The sequence below is a fragment of the Acipenser ruthenus genome, chromosome 1 (genome assembly GCF_902713425.1).
Source record: "Acipenser ruthenus chromosome 1, fAciRut3.2 maternal haplotype, whole genome shotgun sequence".
NCBI classification, from domain to species: domain Eukaryota; kingdom Metazoa; phylum Chordata; class Actinopteri; order Acipenseriformes; family Acipenseridae; genus Acipenser; species Acipenser ruthenus.
The window spans coordinates 102,855,441-102,879,610 of NC_081189.1; the positions used below are offsets into that span (position 1 = coordinate 102,855,441).

At 34.2% G+C, this 24,170-nt stretch overlaps 2 protein-coding genes across 3 annotated transcripts in view; both read left to right on the plus strand.

The window, feature by feature from the left end:
- Positions 1 to 2,320: 2,320 nt before the first annotated feature.
- Positions 2,321 to 4,673, plus strand: LOC117421512 (homeobox protein Nkx-3.2-like). The gene is made up of 2 exons (XM_034036009.3): positions 2,321 to 2,978; positions 3,497 to 4,673. The coding sequence occupies exons 1-2, from the start codon at positions 2,567 to 2,569 to the stop codon at positions 3,931 to 3,933; spliced, it is 849 nt and encodes a 282-aa protein (XP_033891900.1). The 5' UTR covers positions 2,321 to 2,566; the 3' UTR covers positions 3,934 to 4,673.
- A 14,825-nt stretch (positions 4,674 to 19,498) lies between these two features.
- The window catches only part of rab28 (RAB28, member RAS oncogene family), a 49,965-nt gene continuing 45,293 nt past the window's right edge, over positions 19,499 to 24,170 (plus strand). The window contains exon 1 of one of the 2 annotated variants that reach the window (XM_059035573.1): positions 19,499 to 19,730. In XM_059035573.1, the coding sequence (XP_058891556.1) occupies positions 19,656 to 19,730 (75 nt within the window). In that variant the 5' untranslated portion in view covers positions 19,499 to 19,655. The remainder of the gene's footprint in view (positions 19,731 to 24,170) is intronic. The other variant, XM_034034085.3, reaches the window with a different exon arrangement.

Genomic DNA, 24,170 nt, shown 5'->3' on the forward strand with positions numbered 1-24,170 from the left:
ATCTATCTATCTATTTTTTGAAAGGCTTGTATTGTCTATGTCTATTTATTAATATATATATATATATATATATATATATATATATATATATATATATATATATATATATATATAGATAGATAGAGAGATAGAGAGATAGAGAGATAGATAGATCGATAGATAGACAGATAGATAGATATAGCTTACCCTTTCTGGTCACAATACAAAAAAACGAATATTTAATAATTTATGGAGTTTCTAAAAAGACCAGTCAACTAGAGATTGCAGGAACCACAGAAGCAGAAAGTAGGCCTACATGGGGGTCTCGTTAAGTTGTTGAAATGAACTCAGACCACCCAATTCGCCTGCCAGGACTCAGAAAGGAAAAGTCGAACTTGAAACACTGTATTGGGGGGGGGGGGGGGGGGGGGGGGGTCGAATGTGTACTTAGTTCTGCTTACCTTTAACTGCCTAGGACTCTGAGGTCCATGTGGTCATCTGAAAAAATCACCGTTTTTTCTGATTTAAATTGTTAAAAACAGGCGGTGGAAATGGGTAGCTGCATATTTGTTGTGCATTTGTAATAGGGATTAATAATTCAAAACTATACCTAGGGCATTCATTCTAACTTGTATAAATATGACGACTATCAATCGCAGTGAAAATGAAAACTATAATTTTTGAAAACTACTTTTTGTAATTTTGTAAACTTGAGAACACTTGAACATTAGTCTTTAATGACCATTCAGATACATCCTGACAAATACACCAGCATTTTTGAAATTCTGCGATAAAAATTACCCTCGCGACTCCAGTAAAATCAAAATAAAACTTGAATAAATGTAAGTCATGCTTGGAATATTTAAATAACGGTGATGAATACTGATTTAAGATTTGGTAATAATTTGCATTTAACCTTTTTGAAAATCGGTACCTTATTACTTCTTCGTGAATGCTTTAAAATACTTTGGTTCAAAACAATAACAACTAAATGTTAGTGTTTTATTGTAAATGCACGTTCATAAATGCTAATAACGAAAATCCCTCTCAATGTTAAAAAAGGAAAAAAACAGCATCCTTCTTAATGTATATCACATTTTTTAAATTATTTTTTTATTGCAACGTCGCATTCTAACAACAGCATTTACAGTTTTGCCGTAAAGAGTACATTTTTAGTATGACTACTCATAAACTATTTCCAAAACAGTCATTGCATTTAGAAATGATTATATATTTCTTAGCAGACGCCCTTATCCAGGTCGACTTACAATTGTTTCAAGATATCACATTATTTTTACATACAATTACCCATTTATACAGTTGGGTTTGTACTGGCGCAATCTATTTAAAGTAAAGTAGCTCAAGGGTACAACAGCAGTGTCCCTTTCCTGGGATTGAACCCACGAACCTCCGGCCAGGCGTTCAGAGCCCTAACCACTACTCCACACTGATGCCCGATGTAGTAGTAGTAGTAGTATTGGCCTGACTAATCAATTTGTATGCCTATTGTTAATAATAATAATAATAATAATAATAATAATAATAATAATAATAATAATAATAATAATAATAATAATACATTTGAGATTTGTGCACCCAAATTTAAAATCTCATTTTAAAAAAATGGTTGGGCCATTTGTGCTGTGCACAGTTGCTATTATTTTTTTTTACCAGAATTATTTTATTTGCTACCCCTTCCCTCTTTACAAACAGATACAAAATACCGTGGATTTTAGATTTTTTTAAATGTATGTTGTTAGATTTGCTCTAGCATACTAAACTCATTTAATGATATTTCCTAGAAGCAAACGTTTTTCGAGGTTTTCAGGAGTGCCGTCTAATTAAATGTGCATGCGAGCAACACTGATAAGCATGTTTAAGATAGAGACACTGACAAACAAGGGACATTTATTTATTTATTTATTTATTTATTTATTTGTGTGTGTGTGTGTGTGTGTGTGTGTGTGTGTGTGTGTGTGTGTGTGTGTGTGTGTGTGCGTAGGGGGGTAGTTACACCTACATACTAGTAACATTAACTAAATGTCCATTCACATAAAATAATGTTAACCTTTATTATTATTAATAATAATAATAATAATAATAATAATAATAATAATAATAATAATAATAATAATAATAATAATAAAGCTATAGCTATAGCTTCTTTTTTTCATCCAATGGAGCCCAGTTTGCACACTGTTAAGAAAGGGTGGAGTATTATCTATGTTATTAACATGTCACAGCTTGGCCTGACCAATCAGACCCTAGCATTCTTCTTGCTTTGTCCAATGGGAGTTGCTGAGGGATTGCTGTCAGTCACAGGTAAGAAATTAAACCAGAACTGTATGAAAAAGGGGAGGAAAGCGAAAGAGACTAGGATTGCAAAAAACTATCTAAGAGACAAGAGTCCTGCAGCCGAAAACAGGACCACATTCTGTGGAGGGGATAAAACAGATACGCAATGAGCTTCTTCAACCAGAAGAAGAAAATAAACTGATGAACTATAGTCCTTTTAAGGAAGAGGAAAATAATATAGGTCTTACGCTTATCTTTAAAACAAAACAGAAAAAAACAACTTTGCATTAAAATGGCCGTTCGCAGCAACACCTTAACGTCATTCTCCATCCAGGCTATTTTAAATAAAAAAGAATATAACAGACATTCGAACGATTTGGATGTAGCCTGTTTTGCAAAGTCATCCTGCTGGAAAATATTTGGGGATGTGGATACTAGAGTATCTGAAGGCTTTTCTTCCCCATCTAAAAGCGAAGGAGAGGCGGGCATGGTGAGCGACCAGAAGAGCTATGATTCAGATTCGGGTGTCAGTGAAGAGAATGACATGAAGACCCGTCCTGTCTGTAAATCAGAGAAAGATAATATGGAACTTTCAACCTCAGCATTATTGGAAGACAGTTTCCACGATGAAACGGATCATGAATCCACAGCAATGGAGAGTGCTCAAATTCTTAGTGACTATGAGATGTCAGCAAATGTGTCTGGTAAGTGATAAAAGTATTCTAAAAATACAGCTGCCATTATTAAAAATAACCGTTCTAAAGCTCACGTGTTAATGTTAATTTAAGGGATGCTGCTCAGATATCTCTTACAATTTTTTAATGCTAATATGTATACAATTATAAATAAAACAAAATAACAAAAATAAATGCCTGAACGGGAAAGGTTGCATCTACCTTTCCTCTACAAGAGTATCAAATCTAAAAGGCAGAGTATTGAAGTTTATGAAAGGCACGCAAGTGGGGCATTAAGGGGTGTTAGAAACAGCCTATGCTGACTGCAACATAGAAAGTGCTTAGCTAACAAGAAGTTAGTAATAGTTGATTTTAGTTAAAGATATTAGGAGATGTTCATAAATAATAGAGCCCACAAGATGAAACGTATCGTTTTCGTTGGTGTCCTGTCCTCAGTTATGCTTGTTGGGTTTGGCACTCTGATTATCGATTTAGGTACAATACCTTTCAAAAACACGGATTTACTGACTTATATTTACTTCTTTCAGATTCCAACCACCCGGAAGATGCTACATGCGATAACAGCTCGGAACAGCCTAAGCAGAGGAAGAAGCGATCAAGGGCCGCTTTCTCCCACGCGCAGGTATTCGAGTTGGAACGGCGATTCAACCACCAGAGGTACTTATCCGGACCCGAGAGAGCCGACCTGGCGGCCTCCCTAAAGCTGACCGAAACTCAAGTTAAAATCTGGTTCCAGAACCGCAGATACAAAACCAAACGTCGCCAGATGGCTGCTGATTTAATGGCCTCAGCCCCCGCAGCCAAGAAAGTGGCGGTGAAAGTTTTAGTTCGGGATGATCAGAGACAGTACAACCCAGGAGAACTAATAAGACCGCCGCTCCTGTCCCTTCAGCCATCCTACTACTATCCTTATGCATACTGCCTCCCTGCATGGACACTGTCTGCGTGCGCTGGGAATCAATGAAACTATTTCAGAAAGAAACAAAAACCTCCGACACCAAACTGAAACACAACAGTATTTATTATTAATATTTTTTTTCCTTCAAATAAAGACACTTATTTTATTGTGATTTTTAAAACCTAAAACTGCCCAGTGCAGAATGTTTCATGGTATCCATGTATTGACTATTTATAGCATTATGGATTATAGTGAAAGTACTAAGGACTTCCTTTCCATCATATCGATTTAATGAGAATCTCAGTGTTGGACTATTATTGATTACCACAAACAAGCGTGCCTCTTGTTGCTGAATGTATGGACTATTTAGAATCTGCAGTTTTTACTTAATTGTTTCTTTTATTCAAATTTTACATGACAGTAATAGTAAAAAGGGCAGCGATGTCACAGACTTTGAGACCTCCCAAATACCACGAGCTGTTCCTGTTTTTCTTACTGAGATTAGGGTAAGACTTTTCAGCACTTTGTCCACATGTAGCTTATATAGTTTCTTTGTGTGTATCTCAGTTCAAGCTTGCTGTAAAATGTTTCGGCCGTGTATTTGCTTACTCCAAGTGCCTTCTGGGCCAATATTGCAAGAAGGTTTAGACACCAACAATAATGACTTTGAATTAAAATTGATTTTTATTCCAGAAATGGTGCGTTATTTGTTCTCCACAGAATATAAACACATAGGCCTATTGTATGTATGCTCTCTGAGAGACTATATGCTTTAAATTATAAATAAAAAACTTCTGAAAAGTTAACTTATTCTTTAAGATACATTTGTGTGTTTCTGGTTTAAATGAAGCGCATTTTAAGTCACTTTTTTGTTTTATGCACAAACCTTTATAGATTTAAGTTTTATAAGATCGTTTTTTTAAAAATAAAGATACGCATCTGTAACTTGTATTTTCATGCATGTGTTTATTTATCTAACTTTGGTGTCCCGAAATGCCAGAGAGGATTTGATTTATCTCACTTCAACAAATTCAATGGCTTGTCAAACCACACGTTTAGCTATAGCTATTAAATTCTGCAGAACTATCTGCAGAACTATCAAGTTATAATAGTGCTGGATTCATAACTGTTTTGAAATACTGTGCTGAAACTGTGAAAAACACATAGGCCTATTTAAAGTAGCTGTGCGTTTGTTTTGTAAACATTCTGTTAATTGTCGTGCAGTTTAAGGCTTATTAACGTTGCTGTTTTAGATTTTGTAGTAAAATATTGAAAAATAAAGAACGCGAGACAATAATAATACCATGTAAAATAAATTAAAACACCTGTAAAAAAGAACATAACGAAGATACTGTCATTTGTCTTTATTAGGTCTAAGAAAAATAAAATAACAATTGTGCGTGATGCAAACTGGAATACAATAAGGCAGAATTATTCAGTTTTATCATTTAATTATTTTTGTATATATTTTCGAGCTAGAAACCTTGCAAAATTCTGAAATATAATCAAATATAAAACGATGCAATTTTTCAAAGGTACACGCTTACAAATGACAGCCTAATACTCTGATATTGCAGTATTAATACCATTTAAAGGTGGTATTTGTTCTGATTTGCTGTGTATTTTCATTTAACGACTACTCCAGAGTAATAACAATCTATCTGACTGATGCTTTGTTCTCACGATTATTGTTTACTAACAAAGCTTAAGATATATATAGCACAATTCATAGAATCCGATTCATAAGATTGAGTATCTTGTAGCTTATACTAATGATAGTTACAGGCTATATTCATTAAAAAAAATGTTGTTTAGTATATTGTATACCTATTTCTCTATAAACGACATTGGTATCTTCTGACAACTGCTATACCTCATAAATAATCCCCCTTTATAGCCGGTTTCACGCTACATTGCTTTTATAGCCGATATGCCAAATAAAGGTTATAATAGTGTGCCCTCAAGTACTAAACTGTAACTACATTTACCAGTGACTTAAGGGAACAATACAAACAAAATGTGTGTTAATGGTAATGCTATAATCTTGCATTCTGTGGCACCTTTTATTGTTAAAAAATGTGTATGTTATAGTCTGACTACAAATAAACATATTTGCATTTTTTTTTCTCAAAGCAGAAAAAAACACTCATAATGTTACAAAATTATATATATATATATATATATATATATATATATATATATATATATATATATAAAACAAAAGAACGTAACATCTCTAAATAGACTGTGAGCTGTTTATTAACATTAATGTTTCTGTTCCTTTGATAGTTCATACAACGTATGGCAGTAACTGCAAAAACCTTCAGTCCAGTAGATATTGACAAATTCTTATTACAAATCTGTAGTTTTAACTAAACTGCTTTCACTTTATTTAAATGTGTCGAAGAGTGTAAGGACATGTTTACATGACCCTGTCCTGTCACCGAAGTAACGCGATTAACACGAAGAAGCAGGGTAGTCTGCACGTTGTAAATTACGGACAGAAGTGACCTCCTCTGTTTTATAGAGACTTGTTTTTCCTAAAACAGATATGTCAATGCACAGCCTAAGTGTTTGTTTTTAAACTGGTGGCGTTGATAAGCTAAAGGCATTGTTTTCTGAAAGGAATGCAAAAAAAAAAAAAAAAAAATCACATAAATAAAATCCATGTAAGTCAAAAGCCTAGAAGTGGTCGTAGTAGTAATGGCTACTACGACGACGACTACTACTACTACTACTACTACTTCTAGCTAGATAAGTTAATGACCCAATGATACAATATCACTTTTTGTGAAGGAAAAGCCCCGCCCCTTCCGTCTGGAAAATGCATTCTTTTTCTCCAGTAATTTCCTTTGCTCCAGTTCAAAGTTTGCTACCTTTCATGAAGGAAAACTATTAATCTTGCCAACCGATTAAGATGCACATAAATACATCTTTATAATTATGAGTTTTTTCAGAAAAAAGTGCAATACTTCATGGGTAATAATGAAATGTTTTTTTTTCAGATTTTTTTTTTCTTGATGATAATAAGTAACTGTTCGAGTATACAAGAGTTCAGCAATGCATTATCTCAGTAATAATAATTAAAAAAAAGCGTAATGACAAGTTACTAGATATCCAACCAGATACACAAGAAGCTAATTATTTTAAATTGTTAAATTCCAAGTGGCATCAAAAAAAGAAACCGTTAAATACTGTATTGTATCTATATTTAAAACATGGGCCCGGTGTGTCACGGTCTTTGCTCCATAGTGCAGACACAAACATTAGACCATTTTTCTTTTTACAAAAACATTTTAAATCTATCTCTAAATGTATACTTTTCATGAATATGAAATACCCCCAATCCAATTCACATACATAGTGTGTATTTCATGAAACAGTCGAGTCAGGTAAATAAAGAGACCTGGCATACCAGCTGAATCACTCCACTGTGCTCCCTGGTTCAACTTGCTACCTCCAATTATGATGCAGACTACACTATAAAACAGACAATTTCACACACACACACACACACACACACACACACACACACACACACACACACACACACACACACACACACACACATTTTTATATTTTACCTCCCTTCTAAAGCAAAGTCTAATAAAACGTTACAGATAAACATAGCAAAATATGTGCAGTTATAAGGACATTTAACTTTATTGCTATAAATTTGGTAGTTTAAAATATTTACATTTTAAATGGAATTTAGGACAATTTCCTTTTCAGTGTGACAGAAAAAAAAATCAGAGGTCTATAATATGTTTTTTCTTTCAAAGGTAACATAGAGGCTGTATTCTGGTGAATTGGATAAACAAGCTGCACTAAGAGTGGAGTCTGTGAGACTTTTAAAAGCATCTCACAGGCGGATAGCTTGTAAAGCTCAATGAAACCCAAATGTAAAATAAGCAAGCTCTGGGTTCAGAGGTAGCAGCCACCGTGTCCCAAATGAAAGACTGACACAACACTGCATGCATTCCTCTCTGTCAATAACAGGAATTCAAATATAATAAGAAATAGCCACAAGTTACATACACACAATCAACAAAACCATTCAATACTGTGTAACATGTTAGATATTTTGAATAATAATAATAATAATAATAATAATAATAATAATAATAATAATAATAATAATAATATTTTCTTTGTATTAATCTTCAGTTAAAAATAAACTAGGAGCTCTTACATGAACCTTTTTTTTTTTTTTTTTAGTTCTGTAACATTATCAATTGTTTTTTTTTTTTTTTTTACAAAAAAAAAGTACTTGGGTAATGCTACAATAAGTGTAGCCCCAGATCTCAAAAAAAAAAAAAAAAAGTAAACGCTTTTAGAGTCTCCATGTCTTAACATTTCTTTCATCCGTATAACTGAGAACAAAACTGGAACTGGGTGTTGTGCATTTACTACCATTGTAAGAGACTGAGCCGAAGATATCTCCAAAAACAAACCCGACATTACCCCATTACATTTTACATTTAAATAGAGATAACTTAAAATATATAGATATAATCAGAATACCGTAATATCTTTAAAACGATTCTGTTTGTGTGCTCTCAGTTTATATCTGCTTATTTTAAAGAATACTTTTCAACATATTAGAACCTTTACAATGCATTACATTTAAGGTGGACATCACTTTATGTAACATTATGTCCCTTTATTACGCATGCTTTAACCGTGGTTAATTTACCGTGGTGCAAATTATTCCCCAATATTCCTATTTCACCGAAATAATTGTGACATTTATATCATAGGAATGTTAAAAAGTATGTTAAACTCACTTCAGCAAAGTTTTGTTTAAATGTTGTGCCTGTGTTCTTTCCAGATACAGGTACAATAATCTTATTACAGTTGATCACTTTACAGGGAATAATTTAAAATATTTACATCATGGTTAGATAAAGAAAACTCGTAATGCCGCCAGTTTGTTTAGGCTTACACTACAATGGAAGGGAACACGCCGTTAACATTCGGTATCAGGTGCATTGACAACTATAAACGTTCAGATGACATCAAGAATTAACCGGTGATGGATCTTGTATTTTGATGTCCGTTTTTTGTAAGTAGCCTAAGCGATTGTCTCTCAGTTTTCCATGTACCTGAGTAGGCCAGTGAGAGCTCGTAGCCTGCCTTGGATGTTTAAGGATTTTCAACAAACCTCTAACAACTTTTAACAAAAAATGTATTTTGCGTATATATCATTGCAATCGCAAATTGCAGCAAGTGCACTTTACATATCGAGGTACATAATTTCTGGTTGATGTGCTTAGTTTGTAAAAGTATTTCTGGGGACCAGTTTGCTCACAGCGCACAACACTGACCGTAGGTTGGGAATCTTTGATGTGGTCTTGTGTAATTTTTAATCACTTATAGCAAAAAATTCGCTAAAAAATAAAAATGGATTACAATGCGTTACCAACAAAGGACCCATACATTTTATTGATAAATACTGTAATACATTGGGTGTCACATACTGTTTGCATTGTATTTAGGTCAAAGGGGCATTTCGTGTTTTACATCCTTTTTAATGAATCCCCACTCTCTGTATCACAGTTTAAATGTAAGCCAACTTAAAGATCCTGTATGTGGAATATTTGCCAAACTAAAAATGATACGATTGGGGTTTACTTAAAAAGTGCATTACACTTATACTGCAATCATCATATAGTTATTTTACGAAATGCAGAGATCTTATTTAAACAAGGCTGTTTGCCTTGTATGACATAGCTTAACATCAACGCAAATAATCCTATTATTTTTAATTGCAGGATACTCTTATATATATATACTAGTCTCCAAACAATATATATATATATATATATATATATATATATATATATATATATATATATATATATATATATATATAGTCTCCAAACAAATAACTTATCTTAACTATCACTATTATTTGCTTTACAGATAATAGGTCCAACTACCAATTCAATTATGATAAACCTCTTCAGAGGTGTAGACCTATCGTCATTACTTTACTGGAAGACAGGAGATACATTTATTTACAGCACATAGATTCACTGCAGTACCAGTACAATGAACGGTATAATCGCAGTTTTATTTGAGCAACGAACAATACATGTATTTTAATGTAGCATTGTTAAATAGTTGTATTATTATTAGTAGTAGTCGTATTATTATTATTTATTTTTTAGCAGACGCCCTTAAAATTGTTACAAGAAATCACATCATTTTTTTACATACAATTACCCATTTATACAGTTGGGTTTTTACTAGAACAATCTAGCTAAAGTACCTTGCTTAAAGTTACAGCAGCAGTGTCCCCCCATCGGGGTTTGAACCCACGACCCTCCGGTCAAGAGTCCAGAGCCCTAACCACTACTCCACACTGCTGCCCTCGTAATAGTAGTAGTAGTAGTAGCAGTAGTAGTAGTATTGACATACATTGCTAAGTATTTTTGGAACTACTATGACGCATTTTCTCCCAAAACGATTGCTCTGAAAATGAGATTACTGTTCTAGCGCACTGGGGCATTCAGAGATATTTTCTAACCTAAAACCAATACGTTTATCTCTTTTTGAAAATCGATTCTGTAACAACTTCACTAAATGTGGAATATACTGAAGCCCGAATAGTTTTTTTTTCTTCTTCTTATTCTGTTAATCATACTTTTATTTGTGTTCAGGAGTCTGAATTTAAAAGTATTATATATAATGTATCAGGTTATGATACATTGTAAAGCTTACACGTCGTTGTAGAAAGGAATACTTGCGCACACTACTTGGTCGTATTACCTGTCGTATTTCACCGACACCAATTTACTTGGCTGTGTATTTAGACAAAGGCTGAGACCATTCACGCGAAGGAGGGCATCAGAAGATGAGCGCGCAGTATCTTTGTCATGGTTTCTTCTTTTATTATGTATTTATATTGTTATTATTATAATAATGCAGCCTATTGTTATTTTGTAATGTTTACTATTTCCTGATACTGTAGACTTTTTGTTTTAACCACGTGTAAAGCGCTTGAGATAATGTGCTATGAAAGGCGCTATATAACTAAATAAACTTGAAAATGTAAACCAATCAAGAAATTATAGTGATCCTCACTGCTTCTGCTGAGCGTATGCAGGGTAAGTTACGGCCCGCTAGCAGCTTTATTTTATTTGCAATTGCCAGTCTTTTTAACCATCTTTGAGGAAAAACGTTACATGGCTGTTAAAAAGGTGTGCTTCTCCTAGCAGCAGGCCTATCTGTAAGATATATTTGCTAGTATATGTTTTCTTTTTGTTGCTGTTTGGGCAGATGCCATTACTGATGTTCCTGTCTGGTTTGTCTCCACAGTTCCCCTTAATAAGTATGATCATCATATTTTGTTTTTTAAATATGTCACGTGTGTTCTAACATATTTAATTTTTAAAAAAATATTAAATTACACGTCTTAAATAACTCTTTATTAGTATAATGATGTGTTTATGGTTACAGTTCCAAACGCGTAAATTACATGGGAATATATAAAATTACATATGCAGCATACATTAGATACAAAATGGGGTGTTAGGTCACTTAAACCTATAGTCTTATATACGCAAGTGTGATTTCCAAGACCATTCAAAATACTGTACATTCCTTGTGTTGCGTGGTCCATGTATTTTCAGACATGGCTAGTCCTGTCGTATCGAAACACTACACAATACGATTTGACTCGAATATACAGGTGATAACTCATCGAGACTGGTGATAACTAGTCGAAAAACCTATCGTATTTGAATTTAAGATCTCGCAATATAGAACTTGGCCACTGGATTCCTTGCAGTGATTAATTTCTAATATTGTTGTATTGCAATGTAAAACACATAATAACTTTTCGGTACTAATCTGGTAAAGGTTTACCATGTTTATGGAGATAACAGCTTACAACAACTGTTGTGGTCTTCAACATACCATTGGAAGAGTTTAAAGTAGACTATCCGTGGGGAAAATAATAAATAAATAAATAAATAAATAAATAAATAAATAATAATAATAATAATAATAATAATAATAATAATAATAATAATAATAATAATAAAGTATAGGTAATATCATATAATAATTGTATTTTTAAACATGTCCCTGTAGTTTTATTTGGTCAAGGTTATTTTTTTTCATTTGTTATGGTTTAAATCTCCTGCATTAATCATGTTTTATTACACAACATGTCAATCTACAGAAATGACATGACATTTTTTGCTAAGCGTGCCCTGAACTTATCATCTTCGTTTAAACTATCTAAAAACGCAACCACGGAAGGTTAATTTTCCTAACAGATTTGTAAGACATATACTGGGGCAAATACAGCTGAAAATAAATAAATAAATACATAAATAAATAAATAAAAATAAAAATCTTAAAATGTGGTTTTATGTTAATATCGTTTTCCGAGCACAACTAACTATTTATTTGAAGAACATACAGTAGGATATTATTTTAGTTATGATTTTTGTTAACTTTTGGGCTCCTGGCATTGTCGTATTAAAAATCTAATTAAATAATAAATATTACAGAACTTCATATCAATAAAGTTCTTTCTTCAGATTTTTTTAATGGATGTATTAATACAAAGGATTGCGGTTTTTCTTTACACATCTAAAAGTACCAAAATTCTATGAACACTTTGTTATCTAATTTTTAACATTACATATTCGTTGTTTAATACAGTAGTTGTATATGACTATGTATTTTTAATTGGCTTGAATTTAAAACTAACAAAATATAACAATTTCACAGATTATAAGGACGACTTCACGATTCCAAGAATGCCTATGAATTTGTGGTAAGACTTTTTCCGTCAAGGACAATTTCTTTATACAAGTTAATAGAGTACGCTTGACATACATAATAGTACTTAATCATTAAAATTATTTTCCTTTCCTCGCAGACATGTTCCAGTTGTTGTTCTAGATCACATTTCACATTTAATGATAGAAAATTACTATTTGAAATGCTACATATTTTGACACTTAAATCCGTGGACCATATGTTTCCCCGAGCGAGAAATAAATTTGTTCGGGCATATAACTTAATTAAATTATATTAAGGGAAGGCAGATTAGGAAACCTTAATATCAAAGCCCTAGCGTCGTGTGATTAAGGTGTGGCGATTTGTATAAAATGAAATCGGTGAACTATGGTTTGAAAGGTATATAATACATTTTGTCACAACGCAAACCATGTAATCATCTGCTTATACCAACTTGAATTTTCAGAGGTGTAACATTCACTTCAACGTGCGTGTAAATAGGTAAGTTTAACATTATTTGTGTTTGCATTGGTGCTTTGTTTGAATTCTAAAATTGTAAATTGTGAAATAAGAAAGATTTTTTTCTCGAAATAGAAAGCTATAACATTTTTATCAAGGGACTCGCGAAGTAAAACAAATTGAAAGTGTAATTTAAGAGGAGGAACCACTGATATAATCGATTTTATCAATAGTTATGTTTGATAACTTTAATAAGCATGCATGGTTTTTGATTTCTAATTTTTTGTGTGTAATTAAACTTGTGTTGTCTTAATACATAATTAATAATACGTATATTATACAACCCTTCTGTGATACAGAATAATAGTCATTAAAGTAATTAATTATATTTTGTACTATTGCAGCTTTTACCTGATACTATGTATTTAAGTAGGCTATATGTAAGCAAAAAACTGCAAATACTGTATTTCCTGACACCTTATTCATATGATAATATATTAGTAATAACACCTTTCAAATAGTGGGTACGGTAAGGTGTTCCACTTCATAAAGAGGACATTCATAGTGTGCTAAACATTAATGCTTTCATTTTCAAGCCGTTAGGCATAAGACCCGGATCAGCTGAATATTAGACTGAGGTTACAGGCCACAAGGCTAGCGCCAGAGCTAGAAAACTAATAGCTATACCTTTGAACTGTTTTGAAGGCGCTACTGTACCACTCTGGATACAGTATTGTAATAATGTGTTTAACAGTGTTTTTATTTTGAACAGCTGCGAAGCAAAATGTACATCATTTTATGTGTTATAGAACTAGAGACTACTCCAAATATGAATACAGTCACTCCCTCTTTCATGTAACTCATTTGAATCCAAAAGTTGGTCTGTTTCATCTTTCACTGGAACTGTGAAAATGAAAAGTGGGTACACAAAAGTAAAGGTTTTGAAATACCATTTTATCTCCATTATTATCACCTTGTGCAAATTATATACACAGATAACTTAAACAATAGGCCTATCTATAAAACAATCAGTCACATGAAACATTGAAATAAATAAACAACCATTGTCTCACCTGTGGCAATTGATGTCAACACCTTATTCCAATTTTTTAGGATGATGTACTAGACTTTTTCCTGGTGAAATTCGTGGAGAGATGTCAAAATAACAACTAATGTTTTGTCAACATTGCTGCCAACGCCTAACGCTGTACAATATATAGTAGGGCCCCATAAGTTAAAAGTTCATTTGATTTTGCCAGTATATTGTATATATAGTAAAACATAATGTAGGTGGCAATCTATGTCAATACATTGACATTAATTGACATATAAAAGGTTTCATATAAATAACATGTTACAGATAACAAGAAACTGCTAAGATACACATAGACGCTTGAATGGACCTCGTGAGTTGTGTATGTGAACATCAACATTTAGTTTTCTTTTTTCAGAGAAAGGTATCAGTTGCTAAATGCTTTGTGACTGAGGGTACAGCTCTTAGTTTCCTAGTTAATAGAATCATAACATGTCTAGAAAAATAAAAATCACTCCACGTTTATCAGCAACCATTTACATGGAATTCATTTAAAACATTTAATTCCATATTTAATTTTGGGGGGTTGGGGTAATTGAATTTTTCAATCCGATTATTTAGACAAACCAGTTTTTCACCCGTTTTCAATTACATCTGAAATGCATAGTGCAGTATTGTGACTTCCAAAAATAAATGATTTAACTTTGTTTGAAACTTCAGCTAAGTTTGTTGTCTCTTGGTTTCTACCAATGGAGAATATTTTCTTTTCCATCATTTTGAATGTAGTTGCATGATTGCGTCTCCAAAGTTTGAATAAGGTTGGCTATGCATATGTGTAACTCAAAACCAAAAAATGAACATTGACATTTAGTCAGCAATAAACAGCTGTTACACATTGTTCATGAAGATTTAAAAAAAAAACAAAAAACCTGCAACTACATTTTTAAATGTGACATACTGTACAGGGAATAAACACCAAAAGTACAACTTGTCTAAATGGGTTGTCCCACAAAACTGTCAGTTCTCGCTATGTATTCTATAATATATAAAAGCGGTATCTCCCTGCTAGCAGGTGCGTCCCTCTTGTCATGGTTTTATTGTTTAAATAGGACCAGCTACTTTATGACAGATGTGACCAATGGCATCAGAAAAATTTCATTCAATCACTATAAAATATGTATAAAATATCTGAAGCTGTTATAAGATTTGTAGGCCTACTTTGATTCTAAAGTTTCAAAAGGGTTTTTATTTTATTTTATTTTATTTTATTTTATTTACTATTAACAACACGCTTCCTAATGCATTCAACTCCCCCTGGGTACAGGGCCACTGGTGATTATATTGTTAACTATCAATTAAATAGGTTTAACAGCTATACACCAATTTGTTTTTTACTCTCCAAATACAAGCATTTACTTTTCAAATACAAGTTTGTCTGCATCAAGGTTTGTTTAATTAAGAGGAGCAGATAACCTTGATGGGGAAAATACCCAAGAGACCCAAATTCCAGAAGATATAAAGTAATTCACTGAACACAAATTTGTTGTATATTAGTTAGATAGCATACATGCTAGGATTACGTTTTCCTAAACAACCTCTTCATCTGTGTTACCATACAAGGTTTGTAGTTAAGCAGTAGTAGTGATAAAGTGTCTAAACACTTTCATTTTTTTTTTTTATAACTGTAGTCGTTGCCAATTATTTCTATTATTTTCTCCCAATTTGGAATTGCCAATTATTTTTATGCTCAGCTCAACGCTACCACCCCTGCGCTGACTCGGGAGGGCGAAGACGAACACACGCTGTCCTCTGAAGCGTGTGCCATCAGCCGACCGCTTTTTTTCACACTGCGGACTCACCATGCAGCCACCCAAGAGCTACAGTGTCGGAGGACAACGCAGCTCTCGGGCAGCTTACAGGCAAGCCCGCAGGCGCCCGGCCAGACTACACGGGTCGCTGGTGCGCGGTGAGCCGAGGACATCCTGGCCCACCTAGCCCTCCCTCACCCCCAGGCGGCCAATTGGGCTCTGCCCCCTGGAAGTTCCCGTCCTCGGTTGGCAAAGAAATAGCCTGGACTCGAACTCGCGACGTCCAGACTATAGAGCACATCCTGCACTCCACGTGCAGCGCCTTTACTGGATGCACCACTCGGGAGCCCTTAAACACTTTCATTTAAAAAAAAAATTAGCACATAGTGCTTCACACAGTATAAAATAAATTCAAAAGCTGGAGGCACAAACAAATAGATAAATAAAATAAAAACTGGGGCCACGCACACAAGCCTAGCAGATGCAGGAGGAGGGGACATATCAATGCCAGAGAAAGTTTTAAATACCATACTTTTGACATCCAAAATTGCAAAACAAGCATAATTTCCTCAATTCAGTCAAATACCACACATCCTGTAAAAAAAAGACAACCTGCACAATGTTCCTTCTATCATTGCACCACACTTCTATTTGCTGTTCCATCTACAACAGACAAAGAACTCTATTTCCCCCAGGATGGCCATCCAGTTTGAAACCAGCACAGGATTTTTATACTCAGGTAGTACCCATAATCGTAGCCTAGTAAACATGTTGTACCATAATTGAAGACTGATTGGGGGAACTAATTCAGGATGATTATGCTAAATAAATATAAAATATTACAGCCATATCTAAGAGCAACAAAGAAAGTAATATACATGTTCACAAATGCTTCTGTTGATATATATATATATATATATATATATATATATATATATATATATATATATATATATATATATATATATATATATATATAATTGTACAACTGCACTAGAAAGGACTGAAAAATAAACCCCATGAACCTGTGTTCTCTTCACAGCAAATTTTCAGGCGCCCAGTTAGGACGTTTTTGATGAGAATATCAAAAAGTGTTAGATGTGTAAAATCATCTTCTTTTTTTTGTGAGCAAAACAAACAAAAGATACTTTTTACATTTTGCTTGGCTGTCTCTTTTATGTGACAGATAACACAACTACCATTCATTACACTATGTTACATGTATTCAAAATGTTTTTTTTTTATTTTTTATGAACCAATGGGAATATTTTAATGATTTTAAACACACACACACACACATGCACACACGCGCACACACACACACGCACACACACGCACACACGCGCACACACACACACACGCACACACACACACACACACACACACGCACACACGCGCACACACACACACACGCACACGCACACACACACACAATGTGTGGATCATTGCCCATTTGTCAAGTACTGTAGTGTATTTGTTACAACATGGTGACTAATGTTGTAGATTGATGATCTCTAATGTTAGTGTTTATATTGCATGTTGGCCTGACCAGAACAAGGTTGAAGATTATCCTCAGCATGCTTCATACTGCTTCAATCTGATCACATAAAGAGTTGATTGAATAATGGTCAATTAGCTTATGTAAAACTCTTAACAGACTTTGTTTTAATATTTAATTTTTTTATTTATGAGTGAATACATTTCCTAATTTTTGAGTTTTTTTTTTTTACTTACATTAAGTGGATGCACTTTATCATTTACCAGCTTTGCTCAATGCACAGCCAGCGTTTTGCAGTTTTAAAGGCAGCATTTAAATAGGGGCAAGGTAACATAAGGTATACTTCTAGGAAATACACTAAATGAATGTCACAGTAACAGATTTGTGTTGATTTAATACATTTTAAACTCAAGTACTGTATAACATAAAGAAACATTAATAAAGACTTCAGATAAAAACAATTGACTTTACATACAGCAAAAACAATTAAACAATTAAGGAAATGTTAGTGCATTGACACAGCTATACAAATGTTAGAATCCCATTTTCATGAGCACCATTGTGTGTATCCAGATCATGCTCCCTCCAGCAACAACTGGTGGTCTTATTGACATGACTGGCTTTTGGGGAACAGAAAATTACCAGATTTGCAGTGGGAGTATGATCTGGATACAGTATGAGGCATAGAAAAAAATATAAAAACGTTTTCTAAAAAGGTTGTATCAGTATTAAAATACATACGGGTCATTTGGAGAAATTTACAGTAACGTCTGTAACATGATTTATTTTGAAACAGCTGGTAGAGGGTTAAAATAAAAATACATGTTTTTTGCAAAGGTGCTTATAGGAACTTAGGCGAATGGATTGTGAATAGGGTTCCCATCTCTGACTAACAAAAAACCGGGACACCACAGTCATTTCGTACAAAAATAAATAAATAAATAAAATAAATAAATAATCATATACTTTGACATTTAATGTCCCAGGAAGTCTTACAGATTTCCCAGGACAGACGCCTCAAAAAGAGAACAATCCAGGCAACACCAGAACGGGTGGCAACCCTAATTGTGAGTAAAAAGTAAGGGTTGTTATTATGCGATTTGTGCTTCTTTTAGCATTTGGTCTACTGGTACCATATAGCACTTGCTGTACATCTACTTTTAAACAGGAGACAATTATATACTCAGCGATACCAATATATTTAGCGAATATGGGGTTAGGTTGTGGTTAAAATGTAATGTAAACAAATGTACATCCCAGTCCTTTGAATTCTTAGGAAACGGGTGGGGTAGCACTGCACTTGTGAGATGCCACTCTCATGAAATCATCAGCATATATCTGAAGAGGGTGATAAGGTTATTTTGTGATTCCCAGATATTCACTTAGAAAGTGGGCTGAGTAGGTTATACTGGCAATAATACCCCACCCCCAGCGCCACTTGTTTTTATAGCTGGCCAGAGCAATAACAATTAAAAGAATCATTACAGTAACACGTGTAGATGCAGAGACAATATTATTATGCAGACTGTGGTGTGAAAATATTGACAAAAAAAAATCTTTATCTACTTGCAGTCTGTTCACAGAAACGTATTTCCATGCAATAGTTGCACAATTCCAACACTGTGGTTTAGTTGCAGTGGCATGGTCTGTGTCTAGTAACAGTACCGTGTCTAATAAATAAATAATCAAACAAACAGCGTTCGGTGCATAGAGGCTGATTATTCATCTATTTTCGATGTATTGGACATTTAAGGCTACATTTAAAACAACCAGTTTGTCATTTAGCTGTCACAAAACCACAGTACAGTACCAACAATCTCAATAAACAAAAAAATGAAGCTACGTCTTGTTGTAACCTCTGACCCCATTTTCCTTGGATACAGAGACGCGTCATAGATGGAATAAACCATTATAAAACTACAGTTAAAACGCAGCAGGAACATTTATAAGCAGATAAAAATAATCTATTATATATACATTTCATTTTTATTTTAGCGAGTTAATGCCATCGGTCAAACCAAGTTGTTTTTTTTTTTTTGTTTGTTTTTAACATATTTGCATTCTTGTAAAGTGCCTCCTGCTTTTCACTGCAATAGGATTGCCCCAGCATAGCAATTGCGTGAATATGGCGTCTGGTTGCTTAGCGCTAGTTCTTTTAATCTTTATCTGATGACATTTCTTTAATTAATTTCAAGTTCGAACAGTTTAAATTATCGTCTTCATAAACATCATGTCTGACTCGGAGGAAGAATGCCAAGACCGACAGCTGAAAATTGTTATTATAGGAGACGGAGCATCAGGAAAGGTGAGAGATTTTCAGATTCGGGACGACAGATACAGACATTGCAGCATCAACAGAAAAAAGGATTTAGGACTTCCAATTTTATGTACACGCTCTGTAATATATTTTAGTCGAGAAGCATTTGCGCTTCTAGAAAAAAACAAAATGAAATGACCCCGTTTACCTATTCGAAAAGACAGTACGGGTAGGTTTTGATATTACAGACAGTGTTTACACAGTACTGGTGAATAACTTGAATAATTTATGACAATAACATGAAAAAAAAAAGTGGCGTAAATAGCCACAGGATAAGCATTTGTATTGATTAAGCATTTGCAATATTGATTGAATACTGCACAAATCCCCCTAAAAAAATAACTCAAAAACACAATTTGTTTATTTGTATTTATTTATAGCGATTTATAAACAAAAAATATGGAGAAAAAATAAAAACTTTGAGAAAAAAAAGTTTACATTAGAGTGTGCAAATAAGTTACCCTCAAAAGTAGAGATAATATTTTATGTATCATGTAAAATAGAAACTCAAGAATGATTGAATATGTAGTAAGTTGTTTGTTGTGTCCTGTACAGTTTCCCGTTGTTTTGATTCAGTGATAGTGCATGTGCATCGATGACAGCTCTACCCTGTGGCAGTTGACCGTACTGGAGCTATGTGTCCAGAGCTGAAGGCGAGGGCACTAACGAGTCAAGGTCAACTACCGTACGGTACTGACTTCACCGAGAGGGAACTATTGCTAGAAAAGATTTTTCACATTACTTTCTTTAAACAGCATTTTAAAATCTAGATTTGCCTTGAACTGTAGGGTACCATTCTGCTGAGAAAAGGTTTAGGAAAATAGTCCAAAAAATGTTCATGAAGGATCACGTACATAATGATAGAGAGAAAAAATGTCTTATTAAACCAATAACTTTTTACTTGTTAGGGGTGCTTATAGTTTATATGGACAGTGCAAGGTTAGTGTCTGGGCAACTTAAGGTTGGTTTATACTTCTCTCGCAGACAAAAGCTGTAGGTCAGCTGCAGACACTTCTACGGGTGTGCCAGAAGGACTGAAGCATCCCCAAGCTGGCAGACTATTTGATGCAGCAAAGTGGTTATAGCTGTCTGTCATACTTTCAGGCAGTCTGCATTACTGCCGGTGTCGACTTGTGATTAGGGTTGCCAACAGGCTCCACAATCGACACTTTGAGACGGGATTTTAAAATTGCCCGTCTCATGAGTGAAGTGAATGTGTAAGCTCATATATATTTTTATGAGCAGCAAACAAGTAAAACTGTTCAGCTGTTCTCCATACTGCCTCCGATCAGACATATTGAACAGCTGAGCAACGTTACTGATTTGATGGGGAAAGTAAATGCATACAGAAAATAAATAGTAACTTTAAGTTGTTAGTGACTCAGATATATAAAAGAATAACAATAATACAAATGAAAATACATTGCATTCATTATTATTGTTATTATTATACAAGTGGTTGCTGCCATAGTAGCCTATGTAAGCACCAATATTAATTTAGCAAAGGTACATTTACGCTTTAATTTCATTGTTTAGAGACAAGTTTAAAATCCTGTTCTGTTCATGTTTATTGGGTTCCTCAAAAACTTGCTCTATCGCGCTTCACTGGCTTGCAACCATGAGACAAATGTTGGATTTTTTCAACATCATCTGACCCTGTGCGTTTCGCTGTCACAGACACACAAGAAAAGGCTGTACGACTTTTCAGAAAAGACGCAGCTTGCGGCAGTGTGAATGGTGTCATTCTGACCACTGTCTGAGACCAAAAATTGGGTCGCAGTTGCAAATAAACCAGGTTGCTGTGGAAAGCTGCTGAGCTCCAGTCGAGCTGACAGTCTGTGATTGGCTGATTTGGCAGATGTGGGTACAGGACTGGTTGCTTTTGTCGAGGCAAAGTATTGATTGGCTGGTTTTAGTGGATAACAAAATATGTTTTGACCAATGTGCTCGTCTACTAGGCCTATTTGCTTTCCAATAGATGTGAACTAAGCTTTCAATACAGCAAGTCAACATGAAATAGCCAACCCTTGCGCAGATTGATTTTAAGTTTGATTTACATTGATGCTGTGGCGTTCCAGCAGACATCTACTGTGTGATAGAAGCCTGCTGGAGCTGGAAACTGATTGGCATATGATACTGAATAGTTTTTAGTAATAGTACGCTCATAAATTAATGGAGTGGGTCATGCTGTGTCAATTTAGTGGTGCACTCAACCAATTTGAAATTCAGTATGGATCACAAAAAATAACTTGTTTTCCCAAAGATTTTCAGGTTAGATCAGAACATCAGATTTGAAAATATCAAACCCAACTTATAGCCTATCTCATAGCTGTTATTTTCTCAGAAACTGTTTATCAGATTGTAGTTCTTCATAACTTATTGGAAGGTTTATACAGTTAACGATAATTATGCAATGTTCCTAGTTTACCTCATTTAATATGTGTATATATATATATATATATATATATATATATATATATATATATATATATATATATACAGACGTGCTCAAATTTGTTGGTCCCCCTCCACAAAAAACAAAGAATGCACAATTTTCTCTGAAATAACTTGAAACTGACAAAAGTAATAATTGGCATCCACCATTGTTTATTCCATATTTAATAGAAATCAGACTTTGCTTTTGATTTTTTATTCAACATAATAATATTGTAAATAAGAAAACAAATGAAAATGGCATGGACAAAAATGATGGGACCGCTAACCTAATATTTTGTTGCACAACCTTTAGAGGCAATCACTGCAATCACTGCAATCAAACGTTTTCTGTAAAAAGCGACGGATGGTGCGATCAGAAACTGACGTACCTTCACCTTGGAGTTCAGCTTGTATCTCTTTGGCAGTTATCCTTGGTTCTTTTTCTGCCATTCGCACTATCCTTCTCTTCACTCTGGGGTCGATTTTCCTCTTGCGGCCACGCCCAGGGAGGTTGGCTACAGTTCCATGGACCTTAAACTTCTTAATAATATTTGCAACTGTTGTCACAGGAACATCAAGCTGCTTGGAGATGGTCTTGTAGCCTTTATCTTTACCATGCTTGTCTATTATTTTCTTTCTGATCTCTTCAGACAACTCTCTCCTTTGCTTTCTCTGGTCCATGTTCAGTGTGGTGCACACAATGATACCAAACAGCACAGTGACTACTTTTCTCCATTTAAATAGGCTGAATGACGGATAACAAGATTGGAGACATGTGTGATACTAATTAAAGAAACTAATTAGTTTGAAATATCTCTATAATCCAATTATTTATTATCTTTTCTAAGGGGTACCAACAAATGTGTCCAGGCCATTTTAGAATATCTTTGTAGAATAAGCAATAATTCATCTCTTTTTACAGCTTCTTTGCTTTATTCTATGACATACCAAAGGCATGGAAGTATACATGATAAAATAGCTTTTAATTTCATCACTTTTCAGGAGGAATGAAGCATTATTTCAATGAGCTGTAAGGGTACCAACAAATTTGAGCACATCTGTATATAGTTGGTCTGTTAATATTAACCTTTTGTGGGGCATAAACCAATGATGACCTTTTGCAGAAGGGTACAATGATCTCAATTTATCCCAAAAGACCAACAAGGGTTCAAAGGTCACGGTTTTACCAACACATACAACTGACTTTTCTTCATGTGGGTAATATTAGTCTGTGCAAGTAAAACGTCTGGGTTATTCCAGCTCAATTGGACCAAAGTGGGTTCATCTACCCTGTAAAAATGGCATGGATTAGGACCCCATAGAATTAAAAAGGTTCAAAATTCAAATTTCAGGGTTGCTGTCCCAGGATTCCTGGTATAAAAAGGTTGGCACTAATCATTTTCTGCCTTGGTTTCATTTTCAACAAAACAACATCCCAGTACTTTGGTTGATCCCATAACTTTGTAAAGTCAGTTTAATAAAGGAAACCAATCTTTCAGCATCAACAACGTAGTAGGACTGCAACAAAGGCTACGCTTTGACCTTCGAAGGTTTGGAACACATTACAGAAGGAAGGTTCGACCCTTCAGTGGTACTAATTTGCATAATTTACTTGTGACGTCACCATAGCTACTTGTTTAGATTTGATTGACAATCATATTATTTTACAGGTAATCCATATAAATGGAGTAAAACATTCAATGTAGTTTAAAATGTGTTATATAGAACAGTAATCATGTTTTTATAATTTAAATAAAAATACATGTTGTTTATTTACACGTAATTGATACAGTAAGCATGCATTGCAGCAGCACCAACTGCAGTGGATTTAGGCAAAACAAAGCTTTATTTAAGTCACTGTTCCAAGCAGGTTATCGGTCACGTTTTACTACTACTAAAAATATTAATAATAATATGAACTTATGCTTGTCAAGTGACCCTGGAGATTGGTTGTGCCTCCATGATACTTCAACAGTCGCCTGCACAATTTGC

Coding starts and splice junctions, on each gene's coding strand:
- LOC117421512 (XM_034036009.3), top strand. CDS start 2,567: ATGGCCGTTCGCAGCAACACCTTAACGTCATTCTCCATCCAGGCTATT. Junction 2,979..3,496: donor GATGTCAGCAAATGTGTCTG/GTAAGTGATAAA, acceptor TACTTCTTTCAG/ATTCCAACCACCCGGAAGAT.